General features: G+C 37.2%; 1 protein-coding gene across 1 annotated transcript in view; it reads right to left on the reverse strand.

The window, feature by feature from the left end:
• Nucleotides 1-22,387, reverse strand: part of LOC150079223 (DDB1- and CUL4-associated factor 17-like) — a 260,750-nt gene that overhangs the window by 140,424 nt on the left and 97,939 nt on the right. The window contains exon 8 of the mRNA XM_090382995.1: nt 1,950-2,052. Within this exon, the coding sequence (XP_090239121.1) occupies nt 1,950-2,052 (103 nt within the window). The remainder of the gene's footprint in view (nt 1-1,949; nt 2,053-22,387) is intronic.

Raw genomic sequence — 22,387 nt, forward strand, 5'->3', positions numbered from 1 at the left:
TCATTCTAAAATGAGGTCTGGAAGGCTTATTTTAGGAAGGATGTAGAGTTGCTAGAACGAGTACAGAGAAGGGCAATAAGACTAGCGAGGGGGGACAAAGGTGTGCTTTTACGAAGATGAAGAAAGGCTTAAGTTGTGCATATTGCAGTGTCTGGAGACCAGGAACCTGCGAGGTGATCTGATTCAGGAATATAAGGTCTTGAATGGATTGAGCAGGCTCAATGCTGATGGAATCTTCCTCTTGCTCAGATTACAAACCTGAGGGAGCATAAACTGAAATTAAGTCAAGACAGTTTTCGAACAAATGTGCAGAAATTTGATTTCAGCCAGTGGGTAGTTGATTGCTGGAACATACTTCAATCTGTCATTGTGGAAGTTGACAGCTTAAATAAATTCAAGGAAAAAGTAGACACTTTTGGAGCAAATGAATGGATGAAGTGGGAAGTTTTTTTTTTTTTTTTCCTTTCTTTTTTGGTTGATGCTGTATAAGCTTGCTTTCTTGCATCATATGCCTCTACTAATTCTAATCAGATCACCCCAGAGCTGTCTACTCTCCAGAGCCACAATTTGCCGAAATTAAGCATTTCTTACCCTTTGTTTCCTCACCAATCTTGTTGCCCTTCTCTGTGCTCTGGTTCAGAGATACAAAAATTCCTGTATATCAACTGACAAGACCCCATGACCTGCTTGGGCAATCTGTCTGCACTGCTCAGAAAACTTCATATCTGACTTCAAAATTACCCCCAAGTCATTTTCATTGTCTGCTACCCTGAGAGTAGAACCACACAGCAGTACATTTCTCTGGGGTTACTGAGGTAGCAAGATTATACACTAGCTGATCTGGAAGCCTCCTAAAGAGTTAACAATAGGTTCGGTCTGGTGTACTAACTAGCGGCCGGCCTGCGAACACCGTTTTAGGGCTGTACCATCAAAATGTAAGGAAGATTGGATCTCATCATGATGCCCATCATAACCTCAAAAGTCATCAGTCACACTGCATGATGGAAGAGATGGGGAAGCAATGATAGGAACTTTGCTCTAGAGACTAAACATGGGTTCCACCACTTCAAGCCTCCAATAAGCAAAGTGGTGGTATTGCACCGGTTGATGAGTCATTTCCACCTAATATTGCCTGGTAACACAGAAGTGCGGCATTCCTCCATGTGGTGTGGGCTACACACCTCGACCCCTGCTTGTGCTGATTCACACTTGGGTGGTCATTCACAGTGTGCTTGTGCATGGGGGTTATACCCAGGATTATTAACAGTCCCACCATCGTGAAGGTGCAATTAGAGGATCTGGCTGTCACAGGCTGTCCAGACTTCACCGAAATTGGGTCAACTTGACTTGAGTGTCATCTGAATATCAGTTCCATCAGCGTTTTAGACTCCCAGGTAGCAAGCACAGCTTGTCTGGCATATCCGACAACCTCGAGGACGAAAGGACCAAATACTGTGTCCAAATACGGAGACCATGCCTGAAAAAAAGACTAAGATTGAAAGGGTCCAAAGACAGGCAACCTGCTTGATGAGATCTGCAAAAGGATAACCGCATGGTATAACAAAAGATTTCAAATATTTGGCTACAGAGATTGATAACCAGGCACTTTAGAGAGGGACCTGATTGAGGTCTATAAAACATTGAAGAAGAATAATAAAATGGAACATAAAATTTTAATCACATAATATTTGAAGTACTTGCTTTTGCAGTAATTTCAGTAAGCAATTACCATAAAAATAATTTAACAAATGGATACATAAAAACTAGTTTGTCTCTCAACCTAGTTTGGTGAAAACCGAGTAACAAAAATACTACCATGAAGAATGGTATATTTCCAAAGCAAAACAATGATTTACATCTGCCACATCAACTCTAATGTGAATATACGTTTTAAGTTGAATTTTATAAAAAAAAGAAATACATAAAATAAAAAAAATTCAAAAGTTTACCTTTAATTCTGCAGTTAATCGGTAAACCTCCAGGGAATGATCCAACTTTTGCACCATCCAAATCATAACAGACTTCATTTAACTTTACCTTATAACACATGCCCTACAAAACATACAATACAAAATACAAATTCACTTAAGCATTGCTGTGGTTAAGGTGGTATGGGGCACTTTTTTTTTTTTTAAACAGAATTCATGAAATAAAAGCACTTCACCTGTGTGTCAGACAATCAGTAATTCATAGTTAATCCCACTTAATTTTAGCAAATTAAATAACAGCAATTCTGGATGGTCAACCATATATAATTGTAACCATACATAAGAAATAGTTGGTCAGTTTGGTATTTTGGCTTTTTTGTGATAATGTAGCAAAAGATTACAAGTACTTGGTTTACCTTAGTATTAACTCTAAATACTTTCAAGAACTTTGTCTGACTAGATTAAATTCAAGATTAAAAATTAAAAACAGAGATTAAAATTAAGATAATGGAAAACTTTGTTTAGATTAAAATTAAAGAATAAAATTAATATAAGTAAAAGTAACAATAAAGATAATTAATAGGTATTAAGAGAAAACGTGTGAAACATATGATTATTAGATTATTAGTAAAAAATTGATTATAAACTTTATGTAGGTAAAAGCCCACATATGTGTAGACCACCTATATAAATGTACCCCATCTCTATCAAGAGTGTTAGGTGGATTGGGGAGGGGGGAAATTACATAGTCTAACAGTTTAATGACAGAAGTGTAATTGATTCTTGTGTTGCTTCTAATGTGACATGTAGTATCCTGAAAAGCAAGAGGGGTACATTATACTCACTGATAGTTACATGAGAGTTACTAAAACATGGTCAAGCATGCATTTACTTGCTTCATTCAAATTCTGCATCTCCAACAGAGTGACAACATGATATCACTCTGATATTGGGAGTGCAGAATTTGATTATAGTGATTATAATGTGTACAGAAAGGACAAATATGACAGAAAGGGGGAAGTTATGCTTTTGGTTAAGAAGCACATAAATTGTAAAACAATACAACCAATAAATATAGGCCAGTGTAATATTGAGTTGGTCTGGTATGAAGAGTATAATGAACAAATAGACAAACAGAGTAGGTCAGTGAATCAGAATGCCTTGTTATGATGGATTTTAACTTTCTAGATAACAGTTGGAACTTATGGATTGGCAGTAGTAGAAAATTTTGCTGGATTTGCTGGATAACTACTTTCCACACCAAGGCTTCTCATATTGCCTTCTCATTTTAGAGAGGCAACATGACAAGACAATATTCTTGATCTGGTTATCAGCAGTGATTCATCATGTATTAAGAACCTTGAAGCAGAGGTACATTTGCAAAGATGGCAGCCCTCATAATGTACTGATGTGGGATATATTCAAATAAACACGATAGGAGGGAGTATAGGATGAGAGCCTTGTCGATCAATTCGGCCCTGGAAAGATTGTGCAAAGCTCAAGGGGTAGAATTTTTTTCAGCCTGGACTGTACTTGTTAACAGGAGAGATTGCTTCTACAGGGATGGGATACACTTAAATAGAAAGGGTGCAAGAATATTTGCTGATGCTATCGAGGCAGTGTTAGGTGGGTCGGAAAACTGCTAGCTTGGGGGGGAGACAAAGACCAATAGATTGACAGTAGCCACTGGCAGAGGTGAAAGAGATTCTTGCACTGCATCTATTAGAATGAGCAGAAGCCTGAAAAACAAGATGCATGATATTTCAGAGACTGCTGGGAGCCATTGCAGTACAAGTAAACACATGGGTTGTGTTAGGGTAGCTAAGAATAGAAACAGGTGCAGGTATACTTGCGTGTACACCAATGGTAGGAGTTTAGTAAATAAATTTGATGAATTTGAGGTATTGCTCAAAACATCAAAGGCAGATATTGTTGGGATATCAGAGACGTGGTGTCACACAGATATAAGGGATGCAGAACTGGAATTTGGGGAGTACAACTTCTACAGAAAGGACAGACAGGATAGGAAGTGGGGAGGGGTTATGCTATTAGTGAAGAAACATAAATCAAGGAAGTGAAGCCAGTCAACATCGCTGGACAGTGCAGTGTTGAATCAGTTTGGTGTGACATAAGCATTGGGAGATCAAAATTGAGAGTAGTAGTGTGCTATAGGCCTAATGACTCTGATGAGTATAATAAGAAACTGTACAGGGAAATAGAGTGGGCCAGTAAATCAGAGTCTTATAATGGGAGATTTTAATTTCCCAGATATTGACTGGAATTTGGGGGCTGGTCACTCACACACTAGCAACTCTTTTGTGGATTTATTGGATGATTGTTTTCTACATCAGCATGTTCGGGAGGCAACTAGAGGGAGTAATACTCTTGATTTGATTATCAGCAGTGATTCTTCATGCATTAAGAATCTGCAGATAAATGAACCACTAAGTGGCAGTGATCACAGTGTGCTGAAGTGGGATTTACTCAAAGAGGTAACTACCATTAGGGGTAAAGGGAAGGGTTATTGCTTCTGTAAAGCGACTACGATGGACTGAGACAGTATTTAAATTCTATACAGTGGGACCAACTGATGATGTTACCAACAGCAAATTCAAAATGGGAAGCATTCAAAGAACTTATCTTGGAAGCTACTAGGCTTTACATACCAACTAAGAAATATTGTTCAAGGTTTAGGCCAAAATGGATGTCAGATGAACTAATGAGGCATATGGCAGAGAAGAAAAATGCATGGGATACTTACAAATTAACACATGACACAGAAGCCTATGATAGATATAAGTTGATCTGTAACCAAGTTACAAAGGAGGTTAGGCAGGCAAAGGCAGATTACGAGAAATCCTTGGCAAGGGATGCAAAGAAAAACAGCAAAGAGTTCTTTACTTATGTAAATTCTAGAAGGAAGGGGATGAATCAGATTGGTCCACTTGATATTGATGGGTCAAGTGTTGATGATCCTGCTCAGGTAGCTAACAAACTAAATGAATATTTTGCATCGACATTCACACATGAGGAGTTATTCAGCGAGGGGAATGCCAGAGATGTATTCAACTCTAGCAGTAAGCTACAGAATCTTGAAATAACTGAGAGTAAGGTAGAGGAGAGGTTGTTGAAGATAAACACAAGAAAGGCACCCGGGATGGATAGGATCTATCCAGTTATATTAAAGGAGGCAGCAAAGGAAGTAAGCAAACCCTTAGCCATAATTATGAGAGCTTCCTTGGACTCAGGGGAGGTACCCATAGACTGGAGATGTGCAAATGTGACCCCAATTCACAAAGGAGGATCAAAGGCTGACACAAGTAATTATAGACCTGTGAGCTTAACTTCTGTTCCAGGAAAATTAATGGAGGCACTGGTTAAAGAAGCACTGCAGGATCATTTAGACAAGACTTCAGTTATAGCTCGGACACAGCATGGTTTTGTTAAGGGGAAGTCTTGCCTGACCAATTTGATTGGATACTATGATGCAGTCACAAAAGAACTGGATGCAGGGAATAGCTTTGATATTATATACTTGGATCTTAGAAAGGCTTTTGATACTGTTGCACATGGAAGACTGCTACACAAATTGGAGCAGTGTGACATTGGAGGCAAATTGCTGCTATGGATAAAGGGGTGGTTGAGGGGGAGAAGACAGAGAGTGGTAATCAATGGACACTGCTCATCGTGGACTGATGTTATTAGTGGAGTCCCTCAGGGCTCAGCGTTGGGTCCATTATTGTTTTCTGTATTTATAAATGATATTGATGATGGTATATCAAGTTTAATGTCCAAGTTTATAGACGATACAAAGGTAGGCAGGGTTGTCAAGGACACTACTGACACTATGCTGCTGCAACAGGATCTGGAAAGGTTGAGCAGATGGGCTGAGAGGTGGCAAATGAAGTTTAACATTGACAAATGTAAAATACTACACATGGGAAACAGCAACCCCAGAGCAACGTATCAACTCTGTGGTACTACACTGACAGTGGTAGAGAATGAAAGGGACTTGGGGGTGGTTGTGCAGGCAGATATGAAGTTCTCTGAGCAGTGCAGATGGGCTGCAAGAGTAGCTCATGGAGTATTGTCAATGATATACAGGAATTTTTCCAGCAGGGATAAGGAGGTGATTATTCCCTTGTATAAGGCAATGGTCAGGCCACACCTAGAGTACTGTATACAGGTCTGGAGGATTCATTTCAAGAAGGATGTAGAGCTGCTGGAACGAGTACAGAGAAGGGCAACAAGATTAGTGAATGGAACAAAGGGGTGCTCTTACGAAGAAAGGCTTAAGTTTTGCAAATTACAGTGTCTGGAGACTAGGCACCAGCGAGGTGCTCTGATAGAGGTGTATAAAGCCTTGAATGGTTTGAGCATGCTCAATGCTGATGGGATTCTTCCTCTAGCTCAGAATAATCACCTAAGAGGGCATAAATTCAAATTGAGGAAAGACAGATGTAGGATAGACGTGCGGAAATTTGCCTTTAGCCAGCGGGTGGTTGGTTGGTGGAACAGACTTCCATCCCTTGTCGTGGAGGTTGATAGCCTAAATAGGTTTAAGGCTCAGCTGGACAGGTATTCTGAACGAACAGAGGGGTGAAGTGGAAGTGGGTTTTTTTTTTTTTTTTTTTTTGGCTGATGCTGCATAAGCTTGCTTTCTTGCATCAAATGCCTCTACTAATGCTAATGCTAAAATAATAACTGCCAAGAGTCAGGTATGTTTTTTTGCAAAAGTGATTATAATGGGCTCAGACTTTTTCAGTTTCAGTGGGACCAACTGTTGATGAAGGGTGTAAATAACAAATGGGAAGTGTTCAGAGAAGTAATCTCATTGAAGTAACTAAGCATTTTATATTGTAAATATTGTTCAAGAGATACTTCAGAATTTCAAGAAAAATAGATGTCAGATAACTGATGAGCTTGGTGACAGAAGAAAAATATATAGGATTATAAACTGTTGGATGAGTCCTACAATAAGCATAAACTAAAGTGGAGTGGGGGGTACAGGCACCTTGTGTTATTCACTTGGTTTCCTACTCTTTACTAGGACCATAGAAGAAAAGGCCAGTGAGTGGCCTTGCAGCACCATTTTTTTCTTCCTGCTGTAACCATAACTCAATGGTTAGGCTTAATCATTGACTTATACAATGGAATAATTCAAATTGCTGAATAAAGGTTTGGAAATTTCATTTTAGGAAAGGCATAAATCTGTTGCAAAGGGAGCAGTGAAGTTCAACGAGATTAGTTGGGCAGGGGAGGGACATAAAAGGATATTAAAGGCTGGGGGAACAGATGTATAGAAATTTGCATTCAGCTAAAGAATAATTGATCACTGGAATAAACTTAGTGTTACGGAAATGGGTAGTTTGAATAAATTTAAAGAAAGTTTTGCCAAATTATTGGAATGAAGTAGGAAATTATTATTATTTTTTTTTGACTGGAGCTGTATAAGCTTTGTTTCCTTGCATCACATTACTAATACTAAAGATAATCTGTTCAATGAGCTTTTCAAACATATATTACCTCCTTCTTTCTTTTTTAATGAAAGTGTGACAACCTAAATCATTCAAGAGATTACTGGTAATCATAAAGCACTTTTCTTCTAACAGTTGCATCTATGTAGAAATCCTCTTAACTGATCTTAAGCTTAATAGACTTTCTGGATTAAGAAATGCTTTCCCCAACCATATTTAAGGCATACAGCACACTCCCTCCCACCATCTAATGCATACAGCACACTGCCATGGGCACTAGTCCAGTATGCAACTCAACGGAAGAGCATTGCACCCATCAGTTCAGTTGTGTTTGTTCTTAACCATGTTTGCACATGCAAAATTATTTGTTATTGTAATAATTTTTTTTTATGAAAACCCCAAACACGAGGGGTATTAGAAGCTATAGTACTTAGTATCGTGCTTGGGTTGGAGGTTGAGAAGACGAAAGAAGATTTTTGTTGACAATGGACATGAACTTCTGGAGACTGTAATTTTCAGGAAATACAGTATGAAGAACGGTTGTTCCATAGAACGGCAGTTGAATGAATAAACTAGGGAGATGAAAAGTTGGTCCTGTGGGTTTGAAGTTGGACAGTAAATGGATGTTGTCTGGTGGTGGCACGTGTTCGGACTGTTTTTAAAGAGAGAGAGAGAGAGCGGGAATTATAGAAGCCAATTCAGAAGAACAGTGCCTATGGAAGTATCTGTAGAAGAAGCATGCAGCAGAAACAGTACGTCTATGAGACAGCGAGTGGACTCTATTAGAGATAAGTCATTAATTAACCTAACTGCCGTCTTCTGAATGGAATCGAAGCCTGTGAGAGGTTTTGGGGACACTGCCCCAGATGCGGAAACAATATTCCATGGTAGGGCGAATTTGCAATTTGTACAGAGTGAACAGCTGTTTGGAAGAAAAGTAATGGTGAGAGCAAAAGAGAAAACCAAGTTTTTTAGATGCAGAGGAACCAATATTTGTAATGTCCTTATGCCAAGACAGATTAGAAGTCAGGGTAATCCCCAAAAGAGATATATCATCTTGCCTAGAAATCAGATGTCACCAAAGATAAGCACAGCAGCAGAACAATCCTTTTTCCAAGATATAAGACAATACTGAGTTTTAGAAGAATTGAAATCAACTAAGTTGTCTCCATCCCACTCGAGAATTACACGGAGATTAGCATTTAAGGAATTGGTAACAGATATTCGAGAAGTTGAAGCTGATTGAGCAGGACAAGGTTTCTCAAAATGGAAAGTGGAATGCAGTGTGCTATCATCGGCAATACTATGGATAGGATTTCCTGTCAATGAAAGAAGGTCATTAATATACATGAAGAAAAGAGTGGGGGAAAGAACTGAACCTTGGGAGATACAAGAATTAGTGGAAAAGTTAGAAGACAGAGAGCCATGTACCATTACGCTCAGTGAGTGATTAGAGAGAGAGAGAAAGCTGGATAACCAATTACAAAAAACAGTTGGCAAACCATAAGATGGAAGCTTGTTTAGAAGACCTTTATGCCAAACACGATCGAAAGCCTTTGAGATGTCAAGAGCAACTGCTTCTGTTTCACCGAACTTTTCCATTGAATTTGTCAATAAATGTATAACATAAGCAGGAATTTCACCAGTGGATCGACACTGACGGAATCCATACTGGTGATCATTGATCAGACAGAAGGTTTCTAGATAGTTTAAGAGTTGACGGTTAATTGATCTCTCCATTACTTTAGAAAGAGTAGAAGTAATTGCAATGGGACAATAATTAGATGGGAGGGATTTGTCACCATTTTTAAGAACTGGCTGGATATGAGCAAATTTCCAAGTAGAAGGTAAAACACCTTTGGAAATAAGAAGTGAAAAATGGTGGCAAAGAACAGGAGTAAGTTCAGGAGCACAGGTTTTGAGAACAAGTGGAGAAATACCATCAGGACCTGGAGCTTTCCTAGCATCAAGATTCATCAAAATCCTTCTGACATCCTTTTGACAGAGGACCACAGCAGGCATTGAATGGAGCATGTTGGGAATGGTGGGAGGTGTTTTACCAAGATCATTAATACATGAGTTGGAAGAAAAATGGGATGCTAGCAAGTCAGCTTTATCCTTGGCTGCAGTGACAGCAGAACCATCAGGTTTTGACAGAGGTGGGCAAAAGTTACGGCAAATAGCTTTGGCAAGAGACCAGAATGCATGGCTACTGTTAAGGCAAGAAACAAATTTTCTACTCTTAGCCTGTTCAAAATCTAGTTTGGACTGATTAATAACTGCTTTACAATTGTTGCGAGCGTTTGTGTAGGCAGAAAATGAAACTGAACAATTGGAAACAAGCCAATTACGATATGCAACATTCTTCTCTTGAACAGTATTAGCACATTTATTGGAAAACCAAGGTTTAGATAAAGGGTGAGATTTTAAAGTAGAGTGTGGTATAAAGGATTTCATTCCTACAAGAATAATTTCACTGACACAATTTGAGCAAACGTTGACAACAGAAGTTTTGAAACAGTAATCTGACCAAGGAAAAGAAGAAAAGAAATCTTGCAGGTCATCCCATTTTGCATTCTTGTAATGCCAAACAATATGTGGTTGGGAATAGCCATGAGATAAAGGCTCCATTGGAGAAGAAATCACCAGTTTCTGATCTTGAGGTGCCTAAAGGACCATGTACTTCAAACATGTACTTAGATGGGTTGTTTGTGAAAAAAAGATCAAGCGTGTTGGCTGTATGCTTAGGATTGTCCGGTATTCTTATAGGTAAATGAACAATCTGTGCACAGTCATTAGTAATTGCAAAAGTCTCAGCATCTTGGCGAGCTGGGTTGGTGTGACTAGAAAATGGAAGCCAGCTAGAGTTGTGAACATTAAAATCACCAAAGGAAGATTACTTCACTGTTAGGAAAGTTAGACTGGAGAAAGTCAAGTTGCAAAGAGAGGACATCAATGAACTCCAAGTGATTAGTGGAGTTGAGAGAATGGTAGAGACAACAGATGAATTTGACAGAGTGAGGTAGAGAGATTTTAAGCCAGAGAAGATCAAAAAGAGGAGATTCCAAATTATCAAGTCTCTGACAGGGAATATTGGAACGGAAATAAGCACAAGCACCACCTTTGAGGCGAAAGGAATCATACAGTAAATAATTTGGACAAGTGAGATAAGCAGTAGTTGAATCAGCCGATAACTGAAATTCTGTCAGAAAAAGTACATGGGGTTTGGCAGATTGCAAGTGGAAATGGACATCGTTGAGATTAGAACTGAGATCACGTATATTTGTGAAATGAACTAGGAAGTGTTTGGGAGGTTTAGATCTTTTTGCAGATAAGCTTACTCATTAGTTTGACAATTCATGCTGTAGTCAATAGTAGGAAAAGGTGTGTGTGTGGGGGGTGACATATTGTATAACGTTATACAATATGTGACATAATGTGGCCTCAACGATGCCCCAACTTACACACTATCTGGACTCCATCCAGTCACTATTTGGCAGAGTACAGGTAGCAAGATTATATATTAGATGATCTAGAAGCCTCCTAAAGAGTTACCAATAGGTTCGGTCTGGTATACTAACTAGCGGCCAGCCTGCGAACACTGTTTTAGAGCTGTACCGTCAAAATGTAAGGAAGATTGTATCTTGCCATGATGTCTATCATAACCTCAAAAGTCATCAGTGATGCTGCATGATGGAAGAGATGGGAAGCAATGATAGGAACTTAGCTCTGGAGACTAAACATGGGTTCCACCCCTTCAAGCCTCCAATAAGCAAAGTGGTTGTATTGCACTGGTTGATGAGAGTAATCTACCACCTAGTATTGCCTTGTAACACAGAGGGGCGGCATACCCCCATGTGGTGTGGGCTCCACACCTTGACCCCTGATAAAGTTGGTTCACACCTGTGTGATCACCCACAGAGTGGTTGTGCATGGGGGTTTATACTCAGGGTTACTAACAGTCCCACCATCATGAAGGTGCAAGCAGAGGATTTGGCTGTCACAGACCATCCAGACTTTGCCAAAATTGGGTCCACTTGACATGAGTGTCACCTGAATATCAGTTCCATCAGTGTTTTAGACTCCCAGGTAGCAATTACAGCTTGTCTGGCATATCTGAGAGAATGTCTGTGACAACCTCAAGGACCAAATTATAGTACATAATTTAATTACCTATTACACATATTAATGAAATATAAATTTTTGGTTGTGGTTTCTGTAAAAACTATGTTGGATGCTCAAAAAAAGACTCAATTTAGGTCTAAGAAATTGCTACTGAATTAAGCATAGGTGAGATAACTGTTAAAGATTAGAAAAAAGTGATAAAAACCGAGAAGGATTTTGCACTTTGTTTGTTTCACAATGGTAGTCTAATTCTTGTTTCACTTTAAAGAGGCCAAAATTAGAGAAAGTAGACAATGCATTTTGTCTGTGGTTTATTCAAGAAAATGATAAGGAATTCCAATCAGTAGAATCATAAAAAGTAGTATCAAAAAAAATGCATTAGTCTTACATCAAAATACTGATAGTGCAGAAAGTTTTACAGCAAGTGATGGATGGCTTACCAGAGGCAGACTGGCCATAAGATTTACCGGGGAAACCCAGGTGGGCCAGAGGCTGTAAGCCGATGTGATTTTCAATATTACACTCTGACACATTCTATTTTTTGACTAAATATTAAAACTAAATGCGCACAAATCATAAGAAAAATGTGGATCTTTCTTATCCACTCCACAATAATATATGAGTCAAGTAGTTGGAAATGTTTTGTTTTCCTGTATAGTAGTCGCATCAATGCTGTTAGGGTTTGTTTGATAAAAGCAACAGACGCACCACCAGGTTGTCTTTGTGGCTACTATGATATTCATACAAGGTAGTGTGACTGTGTGTGTGTGTGACAAGAACAACTTCTCGGTATAGTGTGTGGGGGAGGCGTTCTATAAGTTTTATGGACAACGCTGAATTGTGGAATGTTAATTCCTTAAGCTCTTAATTCATATTAAATGGATCATCCATAGATCAGATAATCTATATCAGCCTAGACGCGAAAACTGTAAAATTTAGTTTAATTTTGTAGTTGATAAGTAAAGTTAGTGTGATATGTAGTGCACACATTGAAATAAATATATGTACGTATCTTTATATCTTTAAAAGTATTGTTGTAGTTTAATAAATTTTTATTCTGTTGCAACAGCAAATTTAAATACAGTATTATATCAATGTTACATTATTCATTGACGCAGACCAAGCTGGAAAGTTTTATTCTCATGAATTCTGTAAAAAACACTAATGAAAATCAAAAACAAAGATATAATTTCTGAAACTGTGATAAAAGATAAATCACTAAGATATATTTTTGATGTAAATTTTTAAACTAAAGTAACAGAACATATTTTCTTTTCTATTTTATAAATATAATGTATCTACCTATCTGTGAATTATTATGCCTACTTGATTTAAAAAGTGATTTGCATGATTTATATTTGTGTTCATTATTTGTGAATTAGATTTACATTATATATATATATATATATATCATATAAAAATTAACTTTATCTTTATGGTTGTGAAGCTGTCACCATTTATTTAAGTATTGTAGAATAAATGAAAAAATATTGTTTTCTAATAACATAATTAATTGTGATTTACATTTAAAATTCATTAAAAAATTAATCAACGATAATTACTCTAGTTATTTGTAAACCCAACCTCCACACACACTTCCTCACAATATGGCCATAAACACTAGTATGAGGCCTCTCCAAGTTTTTCCCAGTAAGAATTTTTGGGACCCAGTCCGCCTCTGGCTTGCACATTACAAAACATGTCATGGTATTCAATATTAGCAGGGAGAAATTATCCACTTATAGCCTACTGTTCAAAAATATACAGATTTAAGAAATTAAAATCTTTATTGCACTGCAATAATACGATCCTTCATGGTCAACAGCCAGGAGTTTTACATCGAAGACTGAAATAAGACTTCAGGGTTCACATCGAGATCCAAGTCTCTAGGCATCTGATGTATGGAGGGGTGATTCAGCCTTTTGATAACGATTTTGACAGTAATCCTGCTTGTGACATACAGCAGCAATGTAAATTTTTTTTCACCCACAGGCACAGTCCCAAACTTTATGAACAGGTGCATCAGTTGTAGAAGTTGTTTTAATGTCGACATGCCTCGGAAATTGGACGCATGGTTGGAAGGTTACATAACCGCACTTTACGAAGAAGGGTACAATTATGCGAAAATTATTGATAAGTGCAAGTCGAAAAATTTTAGTGTATCAAAGTTTAGTATCCATAAGGTTTTGAATGGCAAAGGAAAATTCCATGAAGCTGCTGCAAGTAGGTGGAAAACACTGAAGAAACTGCAACCTGCTCCAAATCAAACGAGGGATATAGTACGAAAAGTGCAGTCGCTTGTTGTCAGTGAAACTCCAAAAACCAAAAAACTATAGTGTCACGTGTGGGAACCTCTCAGTCAACTGTTTGTTGCATAATTTCCAACTGGAGAAGAAAATTTGGAACTGGAGAAGAAGCACAAGGCCTGCGTACACCACCTAGGAGTAAGGCACATTGCAGAGCGGCGAGTCAATGCTAAAAAATCATAGCAACATTGGATGAAGCGTGAGTATACCTCTCCAACTGCAACAAAATTCAGGCAATTTATTACCATCCACAGGGTGACAAGGCCTTTCCAAGCTGGGCACATCAGTGCAAGGAAAGTTTTGCATGAGGTTTTATGGTTGTAGCCGGTTTTTGTTATAACAGCAAATTTGAGTTGCATAAAGTCGCTAAAAACATGAAAATCAACTCAGTGTATTACCAGCCAAGCTGTAGACAAGTTCTACAGCCATTGTTTGAACGTGAAATACCCATATTGTACGGTTCTGACGCTGAAAATGTCTGGGTGCACCAGGATAAGGCATCCAGCCACACATCATGTTCCACTCGTGCTTTTTTGAGAAGAATGGAAGCGGCGACAGGTATTCGTTCGAACCCATTTGAAGATATACCTATTAAATCACCTGATGCCGCAACCATGGATTTTTGTGCATTCGGACTTTTGTAAAAAGCTCTTGGAAAATGCCGCAGCAGAACTGTTGAAGGTTTGTGGAAAGTCTGCCAGCAGGAATGGGGACAAGATCTACTTGGCAGTTTTGCAGTGCGCTTTACTTCAATGGAAATTGCAATGCCGTACAATAACCCATGAGCAGGGAAAACAAACAGAACAAAACCAGTCGTGGTGGCACAGAATTTTGTAGTCTTAAAGGACTGTCAAAATCGTTATCAAAAGGCTGAATCAACCTTCCATAATTTGTCAAAATATTATATAAATTACAGAGATGAATTAGATTACTACAAAGAATAAAGTAAGATAAAATTATAGGAAATTTAGAAAAGGTAACTGCACATGACACTTTCCAACTGGACTTCCAGTTTTAACACAGTAGCATAAATCTTGTCTTACAATGTAATATCTTTTCTGTATATTTTGTTATATAGAAAATGATGGAGATCTGCATCCAGGTTCTGAACAGTCTGAAGCATTCTGGTAAGAATGAAGCAGTCGGCTAGGTCATTATTGACAGAGGAAAAATTTACTGGAGAACAACTCTACAATATGGATGACACAGGTTGAAATTACCATACGTTACCAAAGAAATGATGTCCAAAAAAAAAAGCAAATAGCATCAGGAGACAAAAGATAAAAAAAAAGAGAATCATGACAGCCTCCTGCAGCAAAGCAACCGGAACTCACAAATTGCATATTTTTGTTTTTATTTTAATAAATCAACTAATCATGCAGCTTTTAAACATATTAATTGTTTATCTTTAACAGTTTACTACCATTCATAAAAATCAGCATAGATGGACCCTGCATTATTCAAAAAAAGTTTTTTTTTTTTTTTCATGAATTTATCCGTCTGTAAAGAAATTAAAGAAAATAATCTATCTTATCTAAAAAGCCTATTCTCTTTCTGGATACTACTACTCCATGTCCCAATTGTGAGGAACTTAAAGAAGGGGACATAAAGGCTATATTTTTACTACTGACTGTAATATCATTGATCCATATGTCAATTGAGGGTTCTAGAATGTCTAAAGAGAAGACATAAGCAAAAATTTTTGAGTTTAATTTTGGAAAAAACCAAAGACAGAAATATAGGTATTAAAGAATCATTAAAAGTTATCAACGTCAAAGACACGTTTACAACAAAAGTATACTATCTGAATTACACAAAGATAATGAAGAATATAGTTTATTAACTGATTTCAGGCAAATTTAAGGTTCCAAAGATTTACAGAAAGAAGACACAGCAATGGATTCAACAATGTTTTCCAAGAAATCATCAACAATTTCTTGGAAAATAAAGTTATAAAAGCTGTAGAAATCATGCATACTGTGATCGAAATGGATGAATCTAAATATTAAGAAGAAAAAGAGACTGAACCAAACCTAGAGGCAAAAATTTCTCATGCAGAAGCCAAAAAATACCATAACTACAGTTTGATATCATATTGTTTGTTTGTTATTTGGTTTTTAGGAGCATTAGCAACTAAGGCCATATTGCTCCGTGAATATGCGGTGGTCATTCCTGACCTTTCCGCATCCTCCATATTTGGTGGTGACGGGCTTGAACCCCAGTCTAATCAAGAAGCATGTGCTACGCACTGCTGCTCCTTCCCACCTGGCTATGGAGGCGCCGATATCATATTGAAAAACAGTTTGATTTGTCAACAATGTACAGGTAGTTCTCGACTTTATGAGTTAATCTGTTCCTAGCGCACGCTTGTAAAGCAAAAACTCGTAAAGTGGGAATTTATTTTCCATAGACAATGTTAAAAACAGGTGTTACCAGTGGCGTAGCTACCATGTAGGCAGGCAAGGCCCAGGCCCTTTAGGGGCCCTGTCTCCTCTTTTTGCAATTTTCATTAATTAAGTAGGGGTCTGAACATGTTCTTTGCCTCTGGGGCCCAAAAAAGGGTAGTTATACTACTGGTGGTTACATTCTCAAAAATGAAATTTGACCATAGTAATGTTAAATAAAGATCAACAAAACAATTGTTTATGCTTAAACAATGATTTATATATCCAAAGAAATGAAAACATGGCCTTTAAAATCAAGAAAATTATAATAACAAAATTGTTTATGTTAATTTTTAACTTCCTTCAAATATTTTTCTTTATCCTTTAAAACTGTACATGCAGTTGAAGTGCTTAGGTAATATTTCGACAAAGATCTTTAACAGTCGTTCCGACCACATTTTGCTTATGATCTCTTTTTTTTTTCCAAATAGTATTCCTCTTTGCTGTTTCTTTTTATTAACATCACTCTCCGTAGTATTATTTCGTTTTAGAATACGGTACAATATTGACTAATTTAAATAAATAAATAAAAAAAAACAAAAAAAAAACTGCTTTATGTTTATGAGAATCAGTGAGACTCTTGTCTGCCTGAACAAACAAACGCATGCACAGTAGTACTGATTGTATAGCTAAGCATATGGTTTGAAATGCTGTATTTATGTATGCTTAGCATTTATTTATTGCAATTAATGTCCATATTTTCAATTTTTTTGATACCTTGATACTTGAAAATAACAACTTGTAAACCCGGGAACTCGTAAAGCGAGAACTGCCTGTAATGTTCATTTAAAAAAACAAAAGTGGAGGAACTAGGCTGCAAGCATCACATTTCATCATCTACACAAATTAAAATTATATGTAAATGAATGTACATGTGAGTTTTAAGTAAAAATAAAAATTTTAAGGTATGTATACGTATTACATACATATACATTTTTATGATTCCCTGCCTTAACCGACTTTTTCAATGAACTGACCAACTATTGATCCCAATCTTGTCAAATAAGAGGGTTTTACTGTAGTAGAACCTTGCTTTTTGGAAGGTGGGCTACATTCCCCAAGATGACTACAAATTGCAAATCTACAGTTGAAGAGGTTATTGGCATATAGAAAGGGGGAGGGGAGTTAGGATCTTTGCTTACAAAATATTTCTGCATAAAATATATATTAGTATGTATTAATATATTTAATATAGTATTAGTATTAGTAACGGTCACATGGTGCAAGAAAGCCCACGGCTTATGCTGGACCAGCCAAAAAATAAAAAATAAAAAATCCGAACAAAACATTGATAAAAACAAAAAATAAATAAATGGATAAATAAAATAAATAACTAATTCATAATAATCAATAAATAAAAAAAAAATATATAAATAAAAAGGAAATTAAACCTATCATCCTATGCGCTTCCCTTACCCGAAAGTACTATCCAAATGACCTTTGAATTTCCCCAAACTGTCGGCCTCTACCACCCATGAAGGCAACTTATTCCAGTAATTTATAACTCGCTGGCTAAAATAAAACTTCCTGCAGTCCAATCTAAACATTTCCCCCCGTAACTTGAATTAATGTCCCCTAGTTCTAGCATCATTTATAATCTTGAAAATTTTGTCCTCATTCATTTTACTGATGCCTCTCAGAGCCTTAAACACCTCAATCAAATCTCCTCTAAGGTGTCTAGTTTCCAAACTCTGCAACCCACATATTCGAAGTCTTTCTTCATAAGGACACCCTTTTGCCGATCTCACCAGGCGAGTTACCCTTCTTTGCACCCTTTCAAGAAGCTCGATGTCTTTCTTTCTTTAGGTGCAGTCTCCATACTTGAACACAGTATTCCAAGTGTGGTCTAACATAAGCCTTATATAATGGGATTATCACGTCCCTATCTCTACTTGCAAAAGTTCGATAGATCATCGATAGGACACCATGGGCCTTTCTTGCAACCTGTTTACAATGATCAGAGAATTTCATGTCTGACCGTATCTTAACACCCAAGTCCCTTTTCTCCAGTACTGGGTTTAGTTGAACTCCACCAAGTGAATACGTTATTTTGGGATTACTATTTCCCAGGTGTAATACCTTATACTTTGTTGGATTAAAGCACAGCTGCCATTTTTCTGACCATTCCTGAAGTCTATCTAGGTCTCTCTGAAGAAACTCAGCTTGACAGTGATCATTAACTACTCTACCAATTTTAACATCATCTGCAAATTTAGACATCACGCCCTCTATCCCTTCATCAATGTCGTTTATGAAAATTAAAAACAACAGTGGTCCTAATACTGATCCTTGGGGAACCCCACTTCTTACATCAACCCAATCTGAGGAATAGCCATTTATCACAACCCTCTGCCTCCTGCCCTGAAGCCATCCTTCTATCCATCTAACGATTTTCCCAGTGATTCCAACCTGTTCCAGCTTATAAAGCAACCGCTCATGTGGGACTGAGTCAAAAGCTTTGCTGAAATCTAAATAAACAATGTCGAAATTATTCCCTAAATCCAGCTCGTGAGTGACCCTTTCGAAATAGCGAGCCAGATTTGTTAAACATGATTTTCCCTTTACAAAACCATGCTGAGTATCCTTGAGAATTTCAATTCGATCCAAATGATCCTGAATTCCACCCTTGATCATTGCTCCATGATTTTCCCTACTACTGAAGTCAGACTGACAGGTCAATAATTTCCAACTTCACTTTTAGAGCCACCCTTATGTATGGGAGATACATTTGCACATTTCCAATCCAAGGGAATCTCCCCAGAGTCTAATGATGCTCGCATAATTAGCCTCAATGGTTCAATGCACTCGCTTGCCACCTCTCTTAAGATTATAGGGTATATTCCATCAACTCCAGGAGCCTTACTGGTCTGTAGGCTCGAAAGTTTTTTCATTAAATAGTCTTGTGAAATTTCAATATCATTAATTACATATTTTTTAACTTCGCTCCCACAATTGGCAAAGCCATTGCCACAAAAGGCTTTTCATTTGTAAATATCGATGCAAAATAACTGTTGAGTTCATCTGCAACGGCAGCTGGTGTATTTATTACTATCCCATTTCCCTTACGTAAAGGTCCGATCTGGTTTGTCCTGCTCTTCTTGGCATTTATATATGTGAAGAATTCTTTATTCCCCCCCCCCCCCTTTGCTCTGTTTGCTAGTGATTTCTCATAAACTGCCTTTGCCTGTCGAACCTTTTCTGTGGCTCTATTACAGATAACCTTGTAACTGTTATAGGCTTCAGTACTTTTTATTGCTCTGTAACCTTTCCATGCCACTTTTTCTGCTCAAGTAATGTGGCAACTTCACTATTCATCCAACTTGGAACCCTTCTCGTGGAGTATTTTTTTAATGGCATATACGCATTCAAGGCATCTGTGATTAATGTTTTAAAAGCTTACCACAGTTCAATTGTATTCATTTTATGCACGATATCTACCCAGTTAATAGAGGCCATGTAGTACCTTAAGGCATTGTAATTTCCTTTTCTGAAATTAAAACCCATTCCTTTGCCTTTAACCACTGCTACCTCTCTAGTCATCATCCACCGTAGAACTCCGTGATCACTTCCTACTACTGGTTTCTCTACTGTCAGCCCTGTTATGTCATCTGATTCATGTGTGATGATGAGGTCTAGGATATTCTTTTCTCTAGTACTTTCCCTGACATGTTGATACAAATAACAGTCATCTAGTTGATTTAAAAATTTTGTTCCCCATGTCGAGTTTCCTTCCCATTTACTCCAATCAATTAGAGGCAAATTGAAATCACCCATAATAAGACATTGACGCTTACTTGCCCATTCCATTTGCATGTAAAGGCTTTTGTCATAATCGTCACAATCACCTGGTCTGTAGATTACTCCTACTCGCATTATACCTTTGTTTCCAACTATCTCACACCATACAGACTCTATACTAGCATGTGAAATGTCTGAATCCGGGAAAGCTATCGTCGCACTCAGGCTGCTTCTGATAAGAAGCATTACCCCACCACCCCTTCTATCTAACCTATCCTTCCTAAATACATTATACAAGCCGTACTGAAACTCATCATCCCCAATTTCCAGGTGGCACCACGTCTCTGTAAGCCCTATTATGTCCGCGTTACTTGTTTTAACCAGCAGTTCGAATTCGCTCATTTTATTGACGACACTTCTAATGTTACTGTATAAACAATTAAGATTTACTGTTCTTGTATATTTAACAACCCTAACACAACCCTTGAAGTTTTTTAGGCTCTCTTCCCTGACCGCTCACGTGAAACGTCTTTGCCCCCAGAACATCTAGATAATACGTCCAGTTGGGGTAACAGATAAGAACTTTTAAGGTATGTGCAAGAGTTACATTGACCAATATTATCAGATAAACGCGTGTCAGTATTACCCACATCCCCCCTAACTAGCAGTTTCCCTGAACCTTTAAGGTATCCTCAATAATACTGGCAAAAACTTTTGCACCACCTTTGTTTAAGTGTATCTCGTCTCTACAAAACAAATCCCTTCTACCTACAAGTGTGGGCCATGCTGATAGAAATTTACCCCCTAAAGCCTTACAGATTCCTTCAAGTCTTGAGTTAATCCACAAAGCTCTTAACATATAATCCCTCCTATCGTGTCTGGGTAGAATTGCAGACACATAGACATTATGGCCTAGCTCGCGACATTTCCTCAGCATGGTCCTGTATTTTTCCAATATATAAATTGAATGCTCACTGAATATTTCAGGATAACCTTTAGAAAAATGTAAAGGTTATGTGATTGCGGTATCTGTGATATAAATTAACTTAATACATCTGAAATTTGTCGGGATTAAAATTTACTGAATAGGATATATACCCCTATGCAGATCTTCCATTAGCTTTATGATTAAGGAAAACCAATATAGATAAGAAAGATTTAATATCCAAACCAAGGGTAATAAATAAATGTATGTTTATATTCTGGAAGCTCAAGGCCAGAAAATATTATAATTTCATTGTAACTGTTTTATTACAGCCGACAACAGATACAAGACATAATGCACACAGACTAAATTTTTTTTTTTTTTTAAAGTTATCTATCAAAATGTAAATAAAAAATCCTGTAGCTGTTCTTGAAATGAGTTATTTCATTGTCTGTGTAATTGAATTTAATATTATTCTATTAACTGGATTTTTGTTATTTTAGCAATTATGATAAATTGGGTCAATCGGTGATTATTTTTGATCATTTCTGTCAAACTGATTTTTCTATTCACCTATGCCATTCCCCTTTCCTACAAGATAAAATTTTATTAAAACAACAGAATACTTTGGCACAATCGCAGTTAAAAACTAGTTCAAAATTGACAGGATTACATTCAAAAACTAAAATATTTACTTTTCCTTCTAACAAATAGCATATTTCACACCAACATCTTTCAATTAATAAAAAATGCTCCATATAAATGCTGAATTCCAAAGTGTCTATGAAATTTATACTTCTTTCACATGAAAGTTTTACAAATACATAAAGGACAGTTTCTACAGCACTATACACATCAATTTATATTTTACTGAATAAGAGAGCAATATTTGTTTTCTTTTTTTGAAAATTTTCCACGTATAGTCAGTCCTCTTATAGCACTATAGTTGTATTCCTAGAAATCCTCGTGCAATATAAATAACAGGCCCTATGGGAAAAATTGGGTTAGGTGCCGACCACCCAAGATTGAACACACATTTGTAACCAAAACATTACCAAACACAATAAATAATCGTAATAAAATACTTATGTATTTTTTATGACTATTACGTAATAAAATATTGCTAATTCTTTTGCTTCTATTGTAAGCAAACTTGATTTTTTTTGTTTGATTTTCTATCCAAACAGATGACAGCCATTCCATCTCTTTCAATTCATTGTGTCTTGATCTAATGGATTTTAATTACACTTTGAATTGTTCCTGCTATGAAAGTTGTTTTTATTTTCTCTGCATTCTTTCTAATTTTTGGTGTTGCCTCATTTAGGCCAGTAGCACATGCAGTATCACATGGTCTTGATTTTGCTCAAAGTGTTTCAAAATTTCATATTTTTTCTCTATCAACAGAGGCGGACTGGCCATAAGCCTAACCAGGGAAACCCTGTGG

This window comes from Mastigoproctus giganteus, chromosome 10 (assembly GCF_048544385.1).
Source record: "Mastigoproctus giganteus isolate SK-2022 chromosome 10, ASM4854438v1, whole genome shotgun sequence".
Classification (NCBI taxonomy): domain Eukaryota; kingdom Metazoa; phylum Arthropoda; class Arachnida; order Uropygi; family Thelyphonidae; genus Mastigoproctus; species Mastigoproctus giganteus.